The 16,830-nt window shown below is 50.0% G+C and overlaps 1 protein-coding gene across 6 annotated transcripts in view; it reads left to right on the plus strand.

Moving 5' to 3' along the window:
* Positions 1-9,700: 9,700 nt before the first annotated feature.
* The window catches only part of NDEL1 (nudE neurodevelopment protein 1 like 1), a 33,683-nt gene continuing 26,553 nt past the window's right edge, over positions 9,701-16,830 (plus strand). For 3 of the 6 annotated variants that reach the window (XM_077253517.1, XM_077253514.1, XM_077253512.1), the window contains exon 1: positions 9,701-9,847. Coding sequence is in view for 3 of the 6 variants with exons in the window: in XM_077253516.1 (XP_077109631.1) it covers positions 10,867-10,872 (6 nt within the window). In the remaining 3 variants the exon portion in view is untranslated. Of the gene's footprint in view, positions 9,848-10,849; positions 10,873-12,019; positions 12,089-16,830 lie in introns of those variants that run through there. The other 3 variants (XM_077253516.1, XM_077253513.1, XM_077253511.1) reach the window with 2 other exon arrangements.

Genomic DNA, 16,830 nt, shown 5'->3' on the forward strand with positions numbered 1-16,830 from the left:
TGAGGAGGCCATGCATACCAGGATAGGGATGAGGAGGCCATATATACCAGGATAGGGATGAGGGGCCCATGCATACCAGGATAGGGATGAGGGGGCCATGTATACCAGGATAGGGATGAGGAGGCCATGCATATCAGGATAGGAATGACGGGGCCATGCATACCAGGATAGGGATGAGGGAGCCATGTATACCATGATATGGATGAGGGGACCATATATACCAGGATAGGGATGAGGAGGCCATGCATATCAGGATAGGAATGAGGGGGCCATGCATACCAGGATAGGGATGAGGAGGACATGCATACCAGGATAGGGATGAGGAGGCCATGCATATCAGGATAGGGATGAGGAGGCCATGCATACCAGGATAGGGATGAGGAGGACATGCATACCAGGATAGGGATGAGGAGGCCATGCATACCAGGATATGGATGAGGGGACCATATATACCAGGATAGGGATGAGGGGGGCATGCATATCAGGATAGGAATGAGGGGGCCATGCATAACAGGATATGGATGAGGGGGCTATGCATACCAGGATAGGGATGAGGAGGACATGCAGACCAGGATAGGGATGAGGAGGACATGCATACCAGGATAGGGATGACGGGGCCATGCATACCAGGATATGGATGAGGGGACCATATATACCAGGATAGGGATGAGGGGGGCATGCATATCAGGATAGGAATGAGGGGGCCATGCATAACAGGATATGGATGAGGGGGCTATGCATACCAGGATAGGGATGAGGAGGACATGCAGACCAGGATAGGGATGAGGAGGCCATGCATACCAGGATAGGGATGAGGGGGCCAAGCACACCAGGATAGGGATGAGGAGGACATGCATACCAGGATAGGGATGAGGAGGACATGCATACCAGGATAGGGATGAGGAGGACATGCATACCAGGATTGGGATGAGGGGACCATATATACCAGGATAGGGATGAGGAGGCCATGCATACCAGGATAGGGATGAGGGAGCCATGTATACCAGGATATGGATGAGGGGGCTATGCATACCAGGATAGGAATGAGGGGGCCATGCATACCAGGATAGGGATGAGGGAGCCATGTATACCAGGAAATGGATGAGGGGGCTATGCATACCAGGATAAGGATGAGGGGGCCATGCATACCAGGATAGGGATGAGGGGGCTATGCATACCAGGATAGGGATGAGGAGGCCATGCATACCAGGATAGGGATGAGGAGGCCATGCATACCAGGATAGGAATGAGGGGGCCATGCATACCAGGATAGGGATGAGGAGGACATGCATACCAGGATAGGGATGAGGGTGCTATGCATATCAGGATAGGAATTAGGGGGCCATGCATACCAGGATAGGGATGAGGGGGCTATGCATACCAGGATAGGGATGAGGAGGCCATGCATACCAGGATAGGGATGAGGGGCCATGCATACCAGGATAGGGATGAGGGGGCTATGCATACCAGGATAGGGATGAGGAGGCCATGCATACCAGGATAGGGATGAGGGGGCTATGCATATCAGGATAGGAATGAGGGGGCCATGCATACCAGGATAGGGATGAGGGGGCTATGCATACCAGGATAGGAATGAGGAGGCCATACATACCAGGATAGGGATGAGGAGGACATGCATACCAGGATAGGGATGAGGAGGACATGCATATCAGGATAGGGATGAGGAGGCCATGCATATCAGGATAGGGATGAGGAGGACATGCATACCAGGATAGGGATGAGGGGGCCATGCATATCAGGATAGGGATGAGGAGGCCATGCATACCAGGATAGGGATGAGGAGGCCATGCATACCAGGATAGGGATGAAGGGGCTATGCATACCAGGATAGGGATGAGGAGGCCATGCATACCAGGATAGGAATGAGGGGGCCATGCATACCAGGATAGGGATGAGGGGGCCATGCATACCAGGATAGGGATGACGGGGCCATGCATACCAGGATAGGGATGAGGAGGACATGCATACCAGGATAGGGATGAGGGTGCTATGCATATCAGGATAGGAATTAGGGGGCCATGCATACCAGGATAGGGATGAGGGGGCTATGCATACCAGGATAGGGATGAGGAGGCCATGCATACCAGGATAGGGATGAGGGGCCATGCATACCAGGATAGGGATGAGGGGGCTATGCATACCAGGATAGGGATGAGGAGGCCATGCATACCAGGATAGGGATGAGGGGGCTATGCATATCAGGATAGGAATGAGGGGGCCATGCATACCAGGATAGGGATGAGGGGGCTATGCATACCAGGATAGGAATGAGGAGGCCATACATACCAGGATAGGGATGAGGAGGACATGCATACCAGGATAGGGATGAGGAGGACATGCATATCAGGATAGGGATGAGGAGGCCATGCATATCAGGATAGGGATGAGGAGGCCATGCATATCAGGATAGGGATGAGGAGGCCATGCATACCAGGATAGGGATGAGGAGGCCATGCATACCAGGATAGGGATGAAGGGGCTATGCATACCAGGATAGGGATGAGGAGGCCATGCATACCAGGATAGGAATGAGGGGGCCATGCATACCAGGATAGGGATGAGGGGGCTATGCATACCAGGATAGGGATGAGGAAGCCATGCATACCAGGATAGGGATGAGGAGGCCATGCATACCAGGATAGGGATGAGGAGGCCATGCATACCAGGATAGGGATGACGGGGCCATGCATACCAGGATATGGATGAGGGGCCATGCACAGCAGGATAGGGATGAGGAGGCCATGCATACCAGGATAGGGATGAGGAGGTCAAGCACACCAGGATAGGGATGAGGAGGCCATGCATACCAGGATAGGGATGAGGAGGCCATGCATACCAGGATAGGGATGAGGAGGACATGCATACCAGGATAGGGATGAGGAGGACATGCATGCCAGGATAGGGATGAGGAGGCCATGCATATCAGGATAGGGATGAGGGGGCCATATATACCAGGATAGGGATGAGGAGGCCATGCATACCAGGATAGGGATGAGGAGGCCATGCATACAAGGATAGGGATGAGGAGGCCATGCATACAAGGATAGGGATGAGGAGGACATGCATACCAGGATAGGGATGAGGGGACCATATATACGAGGATAGGGATGGGGCCATTCATACCAGGATAGGGATGAGGAAGCCATGCATACCAGGATAGGGATGAGGAGGCCATATATACCAGGATAGGGATGAGGGGACCATGCATACCAGGATAGGGATGAGGAGGCCATGCATACAAGGATAGGGATGAGGAGGCCATGCATACCAGGATAGGGATGAGGAGGCCATGCATACCAGGGTAGGGATGAGGGGACCATATATACGAGGATAGGGATGGGGCCATTCATACCAGGATAGGGATGAGGAGGCCATGCATACCAGGATAGGGATGAGGGGGCCATACATACCTGGATAGGGATGAGGGGGCCATGGGGGGCATGTATACCAGGATAGGGATGAGGGGGCCATGCATACCAGTATGGGAATGAGGGGACCATGCATACCAGGATGGGGTTGGGCGCCATGTATAGCAGGATAGGGATGGGATGGGCGCCATGAATACCAGGATTTGGATGAAGGGGTCATGCATACCAGAATAGGGATGACAGGGCCATGTATGTCAGGATAGGGATGAGGGGGTCATGCATACCAGGATGGGGACATGCATATCAGTATAGGGATGACAGGGCCATGTATACCAGGATAGGGATGAGAGAGCCATGCATACCAGGATGGGGATGAGAGGGGGGGACATGCATACCAGGATGGGAATGGGCGCCAAGTATAGCAAGATAGGGATTGGGATGAGGGGGCCATGCATACAGTATAGGGATGGCCATGCATACAGTATAGGGATGACAGGGCCATGTATACCAGTATAGGGATGAGGGGGCCATGCATACCAGGATGGAGATGAGGGGGCCATGTATACCTGGATTTGGGACATATATATACCAGGATGAGAGCTATTAGTACAGAAACGACCACATTTTTTGCTTAACTTTTTTTTCTCTTTTCCTCCTCTAAAACCTGGGGACATGTCTACAATATGGGAACCTGGATAGGGCCATAATTACAATATGGGGACATAACTACAATATGGGGACCTGGATGGGGACATAACTACAATATGGGGACCTGGATGGGGACATAACTACAATATGGGGACCTGGATGGGGACATAACTACAATATGGGACCTGGATGGGGACATAACTACAATATGAGGATCTGGATATGGGGACATAAATACAATATGGGGACCTGGATGGGGACATAACTACAATATGGGGATCTGGATATGGGGACATAAATACAATATGGGGATCTGGATGGGGACATAACTACAATATGGGGATCTGGATATGGGGACATAAATACAATATGGGGACCTGGATGGGGACATAACTACAATATGGGGATCTGGATATGGGGACATAAATACAATATGGGGACATAAGTACAATATTAGTGCACATTTGTAATAACCACATCCATAACAACGCAAGATCTAAAAAAATTTTTAAAAAACTGCACAAATGTTCAAAAGATGTATAGAAAAAAATGGTATCACTAAAAGTGTCACTTTGTCCTTCAAAGAATGCCGCCCTCCCCCCATACTCAATTTTTTTCTATATGCGGCCCATATACCTAACCCGGTGGGATCCCGATTTCAAATTCCCAGAGACCCCCTTGCATTATATATATAAACTGCGCTGTAAATATTTTATGTCCACACAATAAATAGACACCAAAATCCTGTGTTGCAGCCGCAGGAAGGAGACAGCTGCTATTTCTGATAGAAAAACATTTGCTTCATCTACTTCCTGTTTATACATTTCCTGTGTCTCACCCAAAAGCAGCGATAACTCTTCCTCTACCAAATCACTTCCCCCATTCCCTCAACTGAGTCCTATTCTATGTATACACAATGTCATCAAAACCGCCAACAATGTATTATAGTAGTTATATTCTTGTATATAGGGGCAGTATTATAGTAGTTATATTCTTGTATATAGGGGCAGTATTATAGTAGTTATATTCTTGTATATAGGGGCAGTATTATAGTAGCTATATTCTTGTATATAGGGGACAGTATTATAGTAGTTATATTCTTGTATATAGGGGCCGTATTATAGTAGTTATATTCTTGTACATAGAGGGCAGTATTATAGTAGTTATATTCTTGTACATAGAGGACAGTATTATAGCAGTCATATTGTACATAGGGGCAGTATTATAGTAGTTATATTCTTGTACATAGGAGCAGTATTATAGTAGTTATATTCTTGTATATGGGGCAGTATGATAGTAGTTATATTCTTGTACATAGGGGCAGTATTATAGTAGTTATATTCTTGTACATAGGGGCCGTATTATAGTAGTTATATTCTTGTACATAGAGGGCAGTATTATAGTAGTCATATTCTTGTACATAGAGGACAGTATTATAGCAGTCATATTGTACATAGGGGCAGTTTTATAGTAGTTATATTCTTGTACATAGAGGGCAGTATTATAGTAGTTATATTCTTGTACATAGAGGCAGTATTAGAGCTGTTATGTTCTAGTGTATAAGGGCAGTATTATAGTAGTTATATTCTTGTACATAGCAGCAGTATTATCTACTATATAATTGTCTAAGAGGTACTTCTGTCTTTCTGTCTGTCTGTCTGTCTGTCACGGATATTCATTGGTCGCGGCCTCTGTCTGTCATGGAATCCAAGTCGCTGATTGGTCTCGCCAGCTGCCTGTCATGGCTGCCGCAACCAATCAGCGACGGCCACAGTCCGATTAGTCCCTCCCTACTCCCCTGCAGTCAGTGCCCGGCGCCCGCTCCATACTCCCCGCAGTCACCGCTCACACAGGGTTAATGCCAGCTGTAACGGACCATGTTAAGCCGCGGGTAACTTACTCTGTTACCGCCGCTATTAACCCTGTGTGACCAAGTTTTTACTATTGATGCTGCCTATGCAGCGTCAATAGTAAAAACATGTAATGTTAAAAAAAATAAAAAATCATTATCTACTCACCTTCCGCCGCCTTTCCCGCTCCTCGGGACGCTCCGGTGATCGCTCCATGCAAGCGGCAGGTTCCGGTGGCAAGGATGGTATGCGAGAAGGACCTTCCATGACGTCACGGTCATGTGACCGTGACGTCATCACAGGTCCTGCGCTCATACCAACCCTGGGACTGACAGGACTACAAGGGGCCCTCGGAAGGTGAGTATATGTTTATTTTTTATTTTTTAACATGTCACATACGTGGCTGGGCAATATACTACGTAGCTGGGCAATATACTACATGACTGGCCAATATATGACGTGGCTCTGTGCTGTATACTACGTCACTGGGCAATATACTACGTGGCTCTGTGCTGTATACTACGTGGCTGGGCAATATATTACGTGGCTCTGTGCTGTATACTACGTCACTGGGCAATATACTACGTGGCTCTGTGCTGTATACTACGTCACTGGGCAATATACTACGTCGCTGGGCAATATACTACGTCACTGGGCAATATACTACGTGGCTGGCCAATATACTACGTCGCTGGGCAATATACTACATAACTGGGCAATATACTACGTGGCTGGGCAATATACTACGTGGCTCTGTGCTGTATACTACGTCACTGGGCAATATACTACGTCGCTGGGCAATATACTACGTGGCTGGGCAATATACTACGTCACTGGGCAATATACTACGTAACTGCGCAATATACTACGTGGCTGGACAATATACTACGTCGCTGGGCAATATACTACGTGACCGGGCAATATACTACGTGCCTGGGCAATATACTACGTGGCTGGGCAATATACTACGTGGCTGGGCAATATACTACGTGGACATGCATATTCTACAATACCCGATGCGTTAGAATCGGGCCACCATCTAGTATGTAGTTACATTCTTGTATATTGGTGCAGTATTATCGTCTTATTTTAGTGTAGTAGTGAATTAGTCTAATTTTCAAAGACAATGGATGAATATTATTAAAAGTGTGTCCCCTGGCTGCATTTTATTTTGAAATAACAAACTGTTCCTTACACATCCTCCCCGGGTCCAGTTCCAAGTCTCCACCACTGCTGCTCCCATCGTCTGTTATTGTCTGACATCTCGTCTACAGCACTGGAGCTAAGTTTTAGGCTGTGAGCAGCTGAGTTCACTGGCTGCTGCGAAGTCGACATAAAAATAAGGGGCAGTGGGACTCGGTGCTGGACCCAAATAGAATGAGTGCAGCACAGTTTGTTCGATTTTTATGCTCAAACTACAACTAGGGGATAAGGAAGTTTCCAAAAACTTTTTCTTAGCATTTTACCCCCATGTTCTAAAGAATATGATATTTGTGCTTTGACTTTATGGTGAAACATTCAGAACAGAAATAACAGAACCTGCTTATCTGATTATGGATGCCTGACATGTTCTCATACACTTTCCCTTTAATCTTTGTTCCTCATTCCTTCGCTGATGGTCTTGGCGATCATCATATGACGCATGACGCTCACATTTCTCCACTCCTGACTCAACCCGCTGGTGATTTGGTGGTGATACCAGGCTACGAGCCACTGGGCAATATTGGATGCCGCACCATGTTTTATTCATGCTGTTGATTGAGTAGTGATATATTACTTCACAGCCGCGGCTCAGTCGTCCACGAGAGCAAAACACTCTGTATGGAACGTCCTTTATTCTGACATCAGATGTTTCCTATAGAAAGCTCACCCTAAACTAAGGCAAGGTCAAAGTTGTCCCCTTAAAGGTCAAATTTGCCATTGGCAATGGATTTAAAAAAAATCATTTTCTAGGTATGTACTAGTGACCAGCCCGGGCAGTAGCCTACGGCTATGAGTCCTGTTGCCTGTGCCAGCCTTATGCCATGGCGGCTGACGTGAGTTGTCCTGGGCACATCATTCGGTTACTTCTGGTCACTGCATCTGAGTCCATATTCATCATATAGTCACTGCTCAAAATTTAAGGGAAAATTCTATATGTTCTTTTAAAAGTGCAAATAGCGGATTTGACTATGGAGAAAAGTATGTGCCCCCCCCCCCCCCACATTACACTACAGGAGCTTTTCTTACCTCCCATTCTACATCCAAATACAGTAGTATGGAGTTGGTGTGAACACGTTTGCTCCAGAGCCCAGTGTTAGTGGCTTTACACCACTCCATCCGACGCTCGGCATTGTGCTTGGTGATGTAAGGCTGCATGCAGCTGCTCGGCCATGAAGCTCCCGGCGGGGGTGATGGAGCTGGATGTTATACAAGGGGGTGATGGGGCCAGATGTTATACACTGGTGGGCGAGGGTCCAGATGTAATACACTGGTGGGCCAGGGTCCACATGTTATACACTCGGGGGCGAGGGTCCAGATGTTATACACTGGGGGGGGTGAGAGTCCAGATGTTATACACTGGGGGCAAGGAGGGTCCAGATATTATACACTGGGTGGCGAGGGTCCAGATGTTATAAACTGGGGGGCGAGGAGGGTCCAGATGTTATACACTGGGGGCGAGTTGCCAGACATTATACACCTTGGGGTGAGGGGCCAGATGTTATACATGGAGCGATAGGGCCAGATGTTATACACTGGGGGGGGTGAGTGGCTGAATGTTATACCCTAGCGGTAGAGGAGCCTGATGGCATACACAGGGGTGAGTGGTCAGATGTTATATAGGGGTGGGGGGGACTGAGGCCGCATATTATACACTGGGGGAAGGGGGAGATGGGTCCGGATGTTATAGGGGGGGGGGACTTAAGCCGCATATTATACACTGGGGGAAGGGGGAGATGGGTCCGGATGTTATGGGGGGGGGGGGACTGAGGCCGCATATCATACATTGGGGGAAGGGGGAGATGGGTCCGGATGTTATAGGGGGGGGACTGAGGTCGCATATTATACACTGGAGGAAGGGGGAGATGGGTCCAGATGTTATGGGGGGGACTGAGGTCGCATATTATACACTAGGGGTAGAGGGAGATGGGTCCGGATGTTATGGGGGGGACTAAGGTTGCATATCATACACTGGGGGAAGGGGGAGATGGGTCCAGATGTTATAGGGGGGGTACTGAGGCCGCATATTGTACACTGGGGGAAGGGGGAGATGGGTCCAGATGTTATGGGGGCAGACTGAGGTCGCATATTATACACTGGGGGAAGCTGGAGATGGGTCCGGATGTTATAGGGGGGGGGACTGAGGTCGCATATTATACACTGGGGGAAGCTGGAGATGGGTCCGGATGTTATAGGGGGGACTGAGGTCGCATATCATACACTGGGGGAAGGGGGAGATGGGTCCGGATGTTATAGGGGGGGGGGGACTGAGGCCGCATATTGTACACTGGGGGAAGGGGGAGATGGGTCCGGATGTTATAGGGAGGGGGGTCGAGTTAAGAGATGACAGATGTGGGGTCCTATATGACAAACCATCAGCACACCCTGATCTCATTGTCGGCTGTGGTGTTCTGGGCCATTGTACTAGGTCACAGAGTGATGGGGAGGGTATACATAGTTGCGTGGATGCTGAGGGTTATAGTTCTCGACTCCAGCCTCCACTATCAGTACACTGAACACAGAGAGGAATGATTGACAGGGCGTCAGCTGTGAGCGTATCACGTGACGGTGGGCGGGGCACAGACGTGATTGACAGGGAGTCAGCCGGGGGACGTCACTCTAGTGTGGGCGGGGCAATCCCGCTGCTTGGATGGGCGGACACGCCCCTGGCTGCTGCTGACGTATGACGCTGCGTGTCTGCCGGAAACCGCCGCCGCTCAGTCACCGGGGACAGCGGGAGAACCGGGGCCTCTGTGACGGGTAAGAACACATTATACTCGCGGGTCACCGAGGAGCCTGGCGTGCCCGTCACGTAGGGTGGAGTCTGCGATATATGGAGGAGGGAAGGGAACACGAAGAAGGCTGTGGCAGGGAGGGACGGGGATTTTCGGGGTGACAGGAGAAAGGCTTGAGATTTGAGGAGGAGGGGGAGGGGGGGTGGTAGCCGAGATTTGGGGGTGACTGGGGAGGGGCTGACATTTGGGGGGTGACTGGGGAGGGGGCTGACATTTGGGGGGTGACGGGGAGGGGGCTGACATTTGGGGGGTGACTGGGGAGGGGGCTGACATTTGGGGGGTGACTGGGGAGGGGGCTGACATTTGGGGGGTGACTGGGGAGGGGGCTGACATTTGGGGGGTGACGGGGAGGGGGCTGACATTTGGGGGGTGACGGGGAGGGGGCTGACATTTGGGGGGTGACTGGGGAGGGGGCTGACATTTGGGGGGTGACTGGGGAGGGGGCTGACATTTGGGGGGTGACTGGGGAGGCGGCTGACATTTGGGGGTGACGGGGAGGGGGCTGACATTTGGGGGGTGACGGGGAGGGGGCTGACATTTGGGGGGTTACTGGGGAGGGGGCTGACATTTGGGGGGTGACGGGGAGGGGGCTGACATTTGGGGGTGACTGGGGAGGGGGCTGACATTTGGGGGTGACGGGGAGGGGGCTGACATTTGGGGGGTGACTGGGGAGGGGGCTGACATTTGGGGGATGACTGGGGAGGGGGCTGACATTTGGGGGATGACTGGGGAGGGGGCTGACATTTGGGGGGTGACTGGGGAGGGGGCTGACATTTGGGGGTGACAGGTAGGTGGCTGAGGCTTGTGGTTTTAGGGGTGACATGGGGTTGGGGACATGATGAATATATTATGGGGTAGTTTTATGGGTAGCAAAAAGCTTCTGCATGTGATAAACTAGTAAATGATCCCACAGTACCCGTTGGGGGGCAGATATCACCCCCACACCTGCTAGTAAGGAGAGAGTACCATGTGGCCCACGTTGGCATGGAGGTGAGTGATACGTGCCCATCACGGTACGCGAGGTGTTTGTTCCCTTGGGCCCAGCGGTATTTGGCTAGTGATTGGTGATACGTGCACTGTATGTGCTGCGGTCGTTGGTGGTGGCGGAGCAGATTGTGCTGGTGCCCCCTTTGTGCCAGCCTGTATGTGATGAAGCTGTGTCCGTGCTGCAGTTTTGAATCAGATGAGGGGTCTCCGCATCGCCTGTGTGTGGTCCCTCATACCGGCTGTGTTACATATGTTGTGACCTTTAACCCCACATCCTTGCAGGATGCTTAAAGGGAACCTGTCACCCCCAAAATCGAAGATGAGCTAAGCCCACCGGCATCAGGGGCTTATCTACAGCATTCTGTAATGCTGTAGATAAGCCCCCGATGTATCCTGAAAGATGAGAAAAAGAGGTTAGATTATACTCACCCAGGGGCGGTTCCCCGCTGCTGCGGTCCAGTCCGATGGGCGTCACGGTTCGGGGCCTCCCATCTTCTTACGATGATGTCCTCTTCTGGTCTTCACGCTGTGGCTCCAGTGCAGATGTACTTTGTCCTGTTGAGGGCAGAGCGAAGTACTGCAGTGCGCAGGTGCCGGGAAAGGTCAGAGAGACAATAGGGCAAAGTACGCCGGAGCCGCAGCGTGAAGACAAGAAGAGGACGTCTTCATAAGAAGATGGGAGGCCCCGGACCATGACGCCCATCGGACCGGACCGCAGCAGCGGGGACCACCCCTGGGTGAGTTTAATCTAACCTCTTTTTCTCCTCTTTCAGGTTACATGCTGTAGATAAGCCCCTGATGCTGGTGGGCTTAGCACATCTTCGATTTTGGGGGTGACAGGTTCCCTTTAAAAGGGAAGTTCACTTTTGTAGCTTGTTTTGACCACCAGGGTACATGACTCGGGTTGTTACATTGCATTGTTTGAGGTGACATTTCAGTGAACAGATGGAGCAGAATTAAGTGCAGCATGAAGTGTTGTAAGCTCTCATTGTCACCTGTTATGTCTGTGTAGGAGGGGTGGGGGGAGCACATCCGAAAGCTGTCAACCTGTTACCACCCCTGTTCATCTCTGATTGGCCGTCTGATCTGGGGAGGGTGTAGGCTTCCTCCGTCATGATTGGCCGTGCCCAGGATCACTCACTCCCTATGTTGTGTCTGTGGCCATAGCTGTAAGCTGACACGTCTGATCCCCAGTGTGTGCAGACGCCAGGATAGCATGGTATGTGCAGCTCTCCTCTATGGGATTGCAAGGAGCTGACTCTCAGGATCCCTTTAAATACGACACTGTTCCCCTGACTTCCAAGATCATCTCTAAATTTCCATGACCCTGTCGTGATCTCATCCTGTTTATGCCGAGGACATGCGACCGGGGGCTCCTCGGCCGCTTCCTTTGGGGCTTTTACCCATCTCTGGAGTGAACTCTTAAAGGCACCAGCTGTTGTTTTTTTTTTCGGCTGTCCACATCACATGCGGATTCTAGTTACTGGTATTTACAGGGGACCCTTTTAGGATGTGCTTATTTTTGGGGGCCGCAGATGCATAGAGAATCCTTCATGATCGGAGGGATCGTACGGTGGGTGATACCTTTTCCCTATGCATATATGTGGGTTAGTGAGTAAAATGAATGACGCAGCAGATTCGTTTTAGGTCATCATTAGCCATTTAAGTTACTTGAATGTGACGTGTTGCTGCTCGTGCTGTGACTATTATATGGCATTTATACATGGGCTTGGGTAAGTTTAATAACATCACGGCAGGTATCTATCTCCTCGCCTTCTGTAATATCCCTATTGTCCTGATCCCATATGGGCGCAGTCAGACGGCCGTATAAATCTGATGGAGATTGGAACTCAGTGTCCGGACTGGCCGTCAGTTCTCGCACGCGTGACCGCTTTGTATATATCTATGCAGCGGTCGGGAGAGCTGCCGGCCAGTCCGAGCATTGTATTCCGATCTCTGTGCAATTTATATGGCTGACTGTGTCTTTAAAGGGTTGTCACAATTTCGAGGATTCCCCTTCACGCTGTGATGAGTGGGAGACTTATCATAAAGATGATAGGGTTTGTGGCAATCGTTAAGCGCTATGTCCCTTTCTAAGTTTCCAATGTGGATGTGTTGCAATTCCCTCCGGAGCAGCCCATCCTTCCTTAATAAAATTAAAGCAGTGCTGCCACCCTTTAGTATTAGAATCCCAGCAGTCCCAGAGATCCTGACTTCCATCTTTTATAAAGTTTGGTCTCTGTGGAGACAGAAAAATATACTCCCATCCCGCCACCTTTTTGGCTTCCTTACCTGTCAACACCATGGCCTGCTGTGATGACATCCCCTCCTATGTGACCGTGGCAGCCATCATCCCAAGGGGCCACGTGCAGAGAGCACCAGTGGACCGTAGTCATTAAGGATAAGGCCACATGGGCCGACACTGGCGTGGCTGCAGTGCAGTTGAGAACTACGGTGGTGTGCAGTGATTCAAGACCCGGACTGATAACCCTCTATACACTGTAGGGTCAACCATTATGTGGGAAAGATTAGTTTCTCAGATGTTGTCCCTTATCCAGATCTTTATTGATTATCATTTGACGCTTTTTGGGAATCCCCCAAACTTTCATGTTCTAGGAAGAGGGTTGGGTTTACTTGGGATTACTATAATTAATGCAGGATTGATTGGTCTGGTCTGATGTGTCTGCGCTAGGTATGTCCATAGAGGCCGCACAGAGCAGGCGTGACCAGCCGATCCTTGTGACTTGGCTCTATACAGGCCGATGTGTGCTTTTTATTAGCCGTTGTGATCCTTCATGACGACTTGTAGGACCGCCTGCCGTTCAGGATGGAGTGGGTGGGAACATCTGGTACTAGTGAGGCTGAGACAAGACACATGTCGCCCAGTGTCATCCATGTGGGAACCTCCTGCTGGACCTCCTCCAAGCATCGGCCCCGGGTCCCACCTCATACGGACAGAAGTCAGTGCATTTTGGGACCAGTGATTGCCAGTTTTGTAAACGGCAGGGTGGCCTACAAGTTCTGGGTGCTTAGACCCATGAACGCAGATCAATGGATGCTCGATTAGTCCATTTACTTGCTGCAATCGCTCTGGGATTTTCAGTTTGATCCATCAGTCCCCATCCTGTTTGTATTATTGACAGCAGCACATGTTCTACCGAGATGGGGGCAATGATCGGAAACGGACGTACGACCATCAGTCCATGTGAGAGAATCTCCGTCCCTTGTGTATAAAGGTGAAGGTGGTGTTTGGCTGGTAACTTATCTGTGGCTGTCATGATTCATAGGTGACCCTGGGACACAGCATCATGTCACCCAAGCAGATCTCCTGTAGGATTTCTTCACAGAGATTTTTTTATGTGGCATTTTACTTGCCCAACAGTGTTGAAAAAGGCCAGTGCCATGACTATTTTTCTGTAGCCCACGTCTATCTGTAGCCTTTTTAGGTTCGGCCTTTATAGAAAACGAAGACAGGTCCTGCCGCATTCTTCTCCATCACGGAAAAGTCTTAAAGATGTTATAAATGTCATTACCTGAAGGAGCGTAACATTCCCGGCAGTAGACCAGTATGTACAGGTGGGACATCTTTATCTCCTTTCACCTCTGCATGCGGAAGTGAGTAGCACTAGAAAACCCCTTAAGGTACCGTCACACTAAGCGACGCTGCAGCGATAGCGACAGCAATGCCGATCGCTGCAGCGTCGCTGTGTGGTCGCTGGAGAGCTGTCACACAGACCGCTCTCCAGCGACCAGCGATGCCGAGGTCCCCGGGTAACCAGGGTAAACATCGGGTTGCTAAGCGCAGGGCCGCGCTTAGTAACCCGATGTTTACCCTGGTTACCAGCGTAAAAGTTAAAAAAACAAACAGTACATACTCACCTGCGCGTCCCCCAGCCTCTGCATCCTGACGCTGACTGAGCTCCGGCCCTAACAGCAGAGCGGTGACGTCACCGCTGTTGCTTTCACTTTCAGTTTAGGGCCGGCGCTTTAGTGTCAGGAAGCAGAGGCTGGGGGACGCGCAGGTGAGTATGTACTGTTTGTTTTTTTAACTTTTACGCTGGTAACCAGGGTAAACATCGGGTTACTAAGCGCGGCCCTGCGCTTAGTAACCCGATGTTTACCCTGGTTACCAGTGTAAAATATCGCTGGTATCGTCGCTTTTGCTGTCAAACACGGCGATACACAGCGACCTAGCGACCAAATAATGTGCAGACCTTCTAGCAGCGACCAGCAATTTCACAGCGGGATCCAGATCGCTGCTGCGTGTCAAATACAGCGATATCGCCATCCAGGTCGCTGCAACGTCACGGATTGCTGGCGATATCGCCTAGTGTGACGGTACCTTTAAAGATTCCTGCACCCACCCCCCACTCCCCAATGTAGGATCTTTATTGGGCAACATTTTAGCTGCACCCCTTGAAGTAGAAATCCCTCATTTTCTTTCCATTTGCATTACTGTGATATATCCTGAAGCCTCCTGAATTTCCCACACCCACAAAGGGGGTTGACCACTAATTTTATGTAAAACCAACATTTTAAAGCTAAAAAATTTTTAAAAAACCAGTTACCTACCAGACTGCGCCACTCCTGTGGTCAGTCTCCGGGATTCCTCTTTTGAACGCCGAGGCCTATTACTGATTGACTGCAGTGGTCTGTCTGATTCAGTCATGAAACTGCTACTTCAGGCTGACAGAACATGACTGTTGCTGCCAAACAGAGGCCACTGACTGGCTGCAGTGGTCACTTAACGTTGCCTATTGGACCCCCAGTGAACCTCGGTTCTGCTGTCAGTGTTCTCCGGCAGTCTCATTTGACTTGGATCAGTCCGGTGGGCACTAACAGTGGCTACATTTTGGCTGCAGCAGTCATCTGACACCCCCTTTATATCAGAAAACTAGCCGGGTATAAGGGCAGCAGTACGCAGAAGCTTCAGGGGTCCGGTTGGTCACTTTTTTTTTTTTTTTTTAATGTTCATCCAATTTAGTTGTGGGTTGTGACTCTTGGCTGTTCCTGATCATGGCCCATGTAAACATGATGCAGAGCTGAGAGCTGATAAAATCAACCATTAAATCGTTTATCGCCCCGTGCTGACGATATGGCAGCATTGTTTACCCCCGTACTCATTACTTCTTTCCCTTAAACAAGCGCTTGGTTATATTGTCGATTGGCCCTCCTTCTAGGCCTATATCTGCCATATATTGATGCCAGCCGGAAGCTTGCTGGGTATATAAAAGTGCAGTTCTGCCTTGTCCCTCTGATTAGTGCACTGCCCTGTATACCTTGTAAGTCGCGCTCCAGTTACAGGACGAAGAATTCTCGTCATTGAGAAACAAAAAGTTTTGACAACTTTTCATTTATCACGATAAAACTAGAAGAAATTGGAGCCTCCTCTCTAGGCGTCCTCCAAAGGGGAATGGATCTGATTACAAGTGTTCTCCAGGCTATGGGGTGGGAGGACGACTAACTATATCCCCACTTTGCGGTGGGCTCTGCCCTGGACGTGCCACCTTAATTGTAATGGATTTGTTAGCTGCGTATTTGTCGCATGCACCAATGTTGTCATGACTTGGGGTATGAACCTCCCACCAGAATGGGGGGAAATGTTAATAATTAAAGGTATTTCATTTTAAGGAAGAGTTAATATTCTCATGTCTGAAGCCGCTGCGTCTGGAATTTTGTGGTAACCCATCATGAGATCTATATATCTATCATCACGTTACTTTAGCACAAATTCCACTGGTGGCTCCGCTTCTTGGATCTACAGTGGGAAAACCTTGTTGATCATTGAACTGGGACTATTACATATGCCGTATATGAGAGGGGGCGGCTGCAGGAATTCCATGGGGCAAGCACCAGCCCACTGAACGATTCCCTACGGACAGGGCAATGGGAGCTGTTAGTGGTCCTACGAGATGTGGCACCCTACCGTCACACAGTATGGCATCCCATGGCGGTATAAGG

Source organism: Ranitomeya variabilis, chromosome 4 (genome assembly GCF_051348905.1).
Source record: "Ranitomeya variabilis isolate aRanVar5 chromosome 4, aRanVar5.hap1, whole genome shotgun sequence".
NCBI lineage: Eukaryota > Metazoa > Chordata > Amphibia > Anura > Dendrobatidae > Ranitomeya > Ranitomeya variabilis.